Source organism: Procambarus clarkii, chromosome 10 (genome assembly GCF_040958095.1).
Source record: "Procambarus clarkii isolate CNS0578487 chromosome 10, FALCON_Pclarkii_2.0, whole genome shotgun sequence".
Lineage (NCBI taxonomy): Eukaryota > Metazoa > Arthropoda > Malacostraca > Decapoda > Cambaridae > Procambarus > Procambarus clarkii.
Window position 1 is genome coordinate 23,320,149 of NC_091159.1, and position 6,529 is coordinate 23,326,677.

Here is a 6,529-nt window from a genome sequence, read left to right on the forward strand (position 1 = left end):
ACCTATTTGTGCTTGCGGGGGTTGAGCTTTGGCTCTTTGGTCCCTTTGGTGTGTGTGTGTGTGTGTGTGTGTGTGTGTGTGTGTGTGTGTGTGTGTGTGTGTGTGTGTGTGTGTGTGTTTGTATCAGTTACTGTTAAGAATATGCGATAAAACCCCAAGGGAAATATAGATTACATAGCAGCATATGAGCTTGTTAACTCCATCGGGTTGTGTTGCAGCAACACAGCTTGGCAAGCCCTCTTGCAACACTCAAAAGCCGAGGCAATACTACCATGCAAGCGTGATTCTCTGACTTGAGTTACATAGCAGAGAACACTCTAAAATCCATGACTCTCAACTCAAATTTCTCTCCGCTTTTGCAACACAAGATCAGAGACAACATCTTCAAAACTCACAGATCTTGCAAGCACTCTAGACCTCCAACACAAGATTCGGGACAACATCTTCAAGACTCACAGATCTTGCAAGCACTCTAGGCCTGGAACACAACGCAACACCTTAAAGGGTGTTGACAATGCCATGGTAACATATAGAGATCAAGGAAGCACCTTAGAGTTGCAAAGGGGGGGGGGGGAGGGGGGGGCACAGTTGCACGTTGTCAACACACGGGGACATTGACAACACCTGTGGAGGCTTGGCAATACTTTGTTGTGTTTGGACGCCGCGTGAAACACCCACTGCTTGTGTTCCACTATCATCACCCATCTGGCTTTTTTCACACACACAGACACGAGCGCGCGCGCGCACACACACACACACACACACACACACACACACACACACACACACACACACACACACACACACACACACACACACACCAAAGGGACCAAAGAGCCAAAGCTCAACCCCCGCAAGCACAAATAGGTGAGTATACACACACACACACACACACACACACACACACACACACACACACACACACACACACACACACACACACACACACAGAGGACCGTAGTCATTGCTATAAACAACCGATGGCTCGAAAGGCGGGTATCCAAGAGTCAGTGCTCGATCCTGCAGACACAAATAAGTGAGTACAAATAGATGAGCACACACACACGCGCGCGCGCGTCACTGGAAACAGGAGAACTGCCAGAAAGTTGGAGGACAGCCAATGTAGTGCCAATATACCTAAAAGGGAAACTGACAGAAGGTATTAAACTACAGACCTGTGTCCCATCTTGCACATCATGCAAGGTGATGGAAAACATCATACGAAAAAAGGCTATTAGAACACCTAAAGGGATGGAGGGAACTGTGAGGAGAAAGCCCCAATCCATCACGACTATATAACACTGGGAAGGGGTCAGGATAAGGATTGGGGATGGGACGGTGGGGAGGAATGGTGCCCAACCACTTGGACGGTCTCGGGGGATTGAACGCCGACCTGTATGAAGCGAGACCGTCGCTCTACCGTCCAGCTGATGGGGACACTTTATTTCACACAAACATAGTTTCAGTTATGGCATTTCCGCACCAAAGTGCTTATATAGTCATCATTCGGACCTTAAACCCATCGGAACCTTTTGTGCCAATATGTTAACCAACAGATAATATTTATTCCCCTCATTGCTTCTCATCTCTTATATTATTAGATTCATTTTCTACATTTTCCCAACAGATTAAGAAATATATAAAATATTCAGATATAACAATTTTGAATATATAATGTGCAAACTCCAAGACAATTTTCTTCTATTGGGGAATATGATTGGAATAAACTGTATATTAAGTTGATTGGAAGATTGTTTCGTGTTTATGATTAAGATATGAATACGAAAATATAATTAAAATTAATAGAGAAAAAAACGATTGTTTGGAAAGATAGAAAACGGTGTTGTTGAGAAAGAAAACAGTGTTGAGGAAGATAGAAAACGGTGTTGTTGAGAAGGAAAACAGCGTTGAGGAAGATAGAAAACGATGCTGTTCAAAAAGAAACAAGACCTTGTTGACAAAGAAAGAAAACTGTGTTGATAAAGACAATAAATGGTGTTATTGACAAAGAAAGAAAACGGCGTAGAGAAAGAAAGAAAACGTTGAACGACACTTTGCCAAAGGAGTGACTCATACATCCCCATGTTCCTTTCTAGCGAGTTGAAACAAAAACAAAAAATTGCTGTAACTCCTCTTCCCTTTCGTCCCTAAATGAGGACACAACTCATAAAATGATCTAGAATTAGAAAATGAGTGTATCACCATGAGGGCCAACGTCTCAAGCTGCGCCTGCGCCCTTGCCGCCATCGACGTCACCACTGCTTTTCCCGCGCCATGCCCTGCCTGAAGTGGAAAGGCGGGACTTCGGCCAGGGTCCCTGGCGGCGAGGACGGGCGCGACGACGATGGGCGCCAGGGCGTTGCTGAGGAGAGGGGAGGAGGCGGGGCCATGGGCGTCCTCTGTGGCCTCCTAGCCGCCCTGGCGGACAGGCTAGCATGCGGCAAACACAGGAAGAAAAGACAGGTTAGTGTCACTTTGCGTTTTCCAAGATGGCCGCCGAATGTTATTGTTTTTTCCCGCCCAAATGTTTGAATGCTCCCTCCCTTCCCACTGTTGACTTCCGCATCTGTTGGCTGCTACGTATGTTGAAGCCTCTCACGCAGGTGTTCTAGCAGCACACTTGTTCCAAACACCTGTGTGTGTGTTTCTTGTCTATAGTTTCCTGTTGACATTTTCTGTTCCTCTTATTCTTCCTCTTCCTCCTCCCGGCGGCTCCATTACCTGTACCAGCCTTAATTACTGTCCCTCCTCCGTCCTTGTAATTAAGATAATTGTGTTCTCACCTGTGTTTTACCTGTTCATAAATCAGTGTGGGTTTACCCCGGCTGGTGGCTGAACCCGCCTACTCTCTCTCCTCTTATATCATACACGCAGGTTGGTATATATGTCTGGAGCACACATATATACATATATGTGTGTATACACATATACATATATGTGTATATGAGGAGCACATATATACCAGTACATATAGGTGTAGGTGTACAGGTGTGTGTGTGTGTGTGTGTGTGTGTGTGTGTGTGTGTGTGTGTGTGTGTGTGTGTGTGTGTGTGTGTTCATGAACTACAATGATGATGATGTTAGATGATGATGTACTATGACTGTCATATTGACATGACAGTGGCCATGGATAAAATAAGGATGACGATAGTTATGGGTTGGTTCAATAGCTCTTTAACAGCCTTGTTAGCCCCCGTTTCCTGTCGTTCCCAGAACCTGTCAACTGAGCCAATAGTGAACGTATCCTGTCTGTATCTGGGATGACAGACAGACCAGTAGACACACATACTGACAGAATGGCCGTCGGAGAGAGACAGACAGCAGAATAGAAATCAACATGCAGACAGACAGACAGACAGAAAGACTCAGGTAAACAGACAGGAAGAGAGAGAGACAGACACAGATAACTAGAGACAGGCAAATAGAAACAGAAAGATACAGTAGCAGAGAGGAAGACAGAGACAGACAGACTGGATACCGTCATCTCGTCAGGCACACACACACACACCTGTCTCAATCCATCACCGTCCTGGACAGAAATGATTGACAGATGTTGCAACCGAATATAATACACAAGTGTATCTCTCTCTCTCTTTCTCTCTCTCTCTCTCTCTCTCTCTCTCTCTCTCTCTCTCTCTCTCTCTCTCTCTCTCTATCTATCTATCTATCTCTCTCTCTCTCTCTCTCTCTCTCTCTCTCTCTCTCTCTCTCTCTCTCTCTCTCTCTCTCTCTCTCTCTCTTTCTCTTTCTTTCTCTCTCTCTCTCTCTCTCTCTCTCTCTCTCTCTCTCTCTCTCTCTCTCTCTCTCTCTCTCTCTCTCTCTCTCTCTCTCTCTCTCTCTCTCTCTCTCTCTCTCTCTCTCTCTCTCTCTCTCTCTCTCTCTCTCTCTCTCTCTCTCTCTCTCTCTCTCTCTCTCTCTCTCTCTCAACACATGTTTTCCTTACCCCCCCCCTGTGCAACACTATCTCTCTTGTAACCCTCCCCCCCCACTTGCAACCTCTCCCTCTCACCCCCCTCCTTCCCCTTGGGGCTTGACCCCTTGCCCTCAGGGTACGGTGACTTGGCTAGTTTGCCGGCGCCACTGATGCCTTAACTGCTGTCAGTTCGATGCTCACTGCGTTGAGGGGCGGGACGTGGGAGTTGATCAGTTGACCTTCATCAGGGCTGTCAGCACTGCTACCCCCTACCACCAGTACCACCCCTACCACCCCTACCACCAGTACCTCTACCACCCCTACCACCAGTACCACCCCTACCACCAGTACCACCCCTACCACCCCTACCACCAGTACCTCTACCACCCTTACCACCAGAACCACCCCTACCACCAGTACCACCCCTACCACCAGTACCACCCCTACCACCAGTACCACCCCTACCACCAGTACCTCTACCACCCCTACCACCAGTACCACCCCTACCACCAGTACCACCCCTACCACCAGTACCTCTACCACCCCTACCACCAGTACCACCCCTACCACCAGTACCACCCCTACCACCCCTACCACCAGTACCTCTACCACCCCTACCACCAGTACCACCCCTACCACCAGTACCACCCCTACCACCAGTACCACCCCTACCACCAGTACCACCCCTACCACCAGTACCTCTACCACCCCTACCACCAGTACCACCCCTACCACCAGTACCACCCCTACCACCAGTACCACCCCTACCACCAGTACCACCCCTTCACCAGTACCACCCCTACCACCAGTACCTCTACCACCCCTACCACCAGTACCACCCCTACCACCAGTACCTCTACCACCCCTACCACCAGTACCACCCCTACCACCAGTACCTCTACCACCCCTACCACCAGTACCTCTACCACCCCTACCACCAGTACCTCTACCACCCCTACCACCAGTACCTCTACCACCCCTACCACCAGTACCACCCCTACCACCAGTACCTCTACCACCCCTACCACCAGTACCTCTACCACCCCTACCACCAGTACCTCTACCACCCCTACCACCAGTACCACCCCTACCACCAGTACCTCTACCACCCCTACCACCAGTACCTCTACCACCCCTACCACCAGTACCTCTATGACCCCTACCACCCCTACCACCAGTACCACCCCTACCACCAGTACCTCTATGACCCCTACCACCCCTACCACCAGTACCACCCCTACCACCAGTACCTCTACCACCCCTACCACCAGTACCACCCCTACCACCAGTACCTCTACCACCCCTACCACCAGTACCACCCCTACCACCAGTACCTCTACCACCCCGGTGGGAGCCGGTCGGCCGAGCGGACAGCACGCTGGACTTGTGATCCTGTGGTCCTGGGTTCGATCCCAGGCGCCGGCGAGAAACAATGGGCAGTTTCTTTCACCCTATGCCCCTGTTACCTAGCAGTAAAATAGGTACCTGGGTGTTAGTCAGCTGTCACGGGCTGCTTCCTGGGGGTGGAGGCCTGGTCGAGGACCGGGCCTCGGGGACACTAAAAAGCCCCGAAATCACCTCAAGATAACCTCAAGATAACCCCTACCACCAGTACCACCCCTACCACCAGTACCTCTACCACCCCTACCACCAGTACCACCCCTACCACCAGTACCACCCCTACCACCCCTACCACCAGTACCTCTACCACCCCTACCACCCCTACCACCAGTACCACCCCTACCACCCCTACCACCAGTACCTCTACCAGCCCTGCCACCAGTACCTCTACCACCCCTACCACCATTACCAGTACCACCCCTACCACCAGTACCACCCCTACCACCAGCACCTCTACCACCCCTACCACCATTACCATTACCACCCCTACCACCGTTCCTACCACAACTACCAGTCCTTCTGCAACCCGTTCTCGCAAATTTAATAAGTCAATATTGACTTATTAAATATGTGCATAGGTGACATACTTAACATAATAGATACCCTTAAAAAGATTCATAGAAAACACCGACCTTACCTAACCTTGTTAGTATCTTAAGATAAGCATCTTATTGCTTCGTAATTACAATTATTACCTAACCTATAATAGGTATAGGTTAAGTAATAATTGTAATTACGAAGCAATAAGATGCCTATCTTAAGATACTAACAAGGTTAGGTAAGGTCGGTGTTTTCTATGAATCTTTTTAAGGGTATCTATTATGTTAAGTATGTCACCTATGCACATATTTAATAAGTCAATATTGACTTTACGAATTTGCGAGAACGGGTTGCCTTCTACCACCACAACACATACACATGTGTGTGTGGGGAAACTTTCGGGATTTGCAGACCACGAAACTGGATTCCATTTCCGGTCGAGGCGGATACAAAGGGGGGCATATTTCACCCTGATGCCTCTGTTCACCCCTGGCAGTAACTATGCATCTGGGAGTTAGACAGCTTTGTGCTGTCTAACGTTGTTACGACTTGTTATATTGCTTGTTACAATGTTAGAAGGTGTTAGACCCCTGTGGGTTTGGACCTTTAACTACAGAACTATCTTGTTCCGATGGCTTGAATCTTATCTTGCTCCTCCAGTGGCTGTCTCAACTC

General features: G+C 48.9%; 1 protein-coding gene across 5 annotated transcripts in view; it reads left to right on the plus strand.

Annotated features, from left to right (window-relative positions):
• Nucleotides 1-2,125: 2,125 nt before the first annotated feature.
• Nucleotides 2,126-6,529, plus strand: part of LOC123746522 (uncharacterized) — a 200,480-nt gene continuing 196,076 nt past the window's right edge. For all 5 annotated transcript variants that reach the window (XR_011227978.1, XM_069321729.1, XM_069321733.1 and 2 more), the window contains exon 1: nt 2,126-2,463. Coding sequence is in view for 4 of the 5 variants with exons in the window: in XM_069321729.1 (XP_069177830.1) it covers nt 2,275-2,463 (189 nt within the window). In the remaining variant the exon portion in view is untranslated. The remainder of the gene's footprint in view (nt 2,464-6,529) is intronic.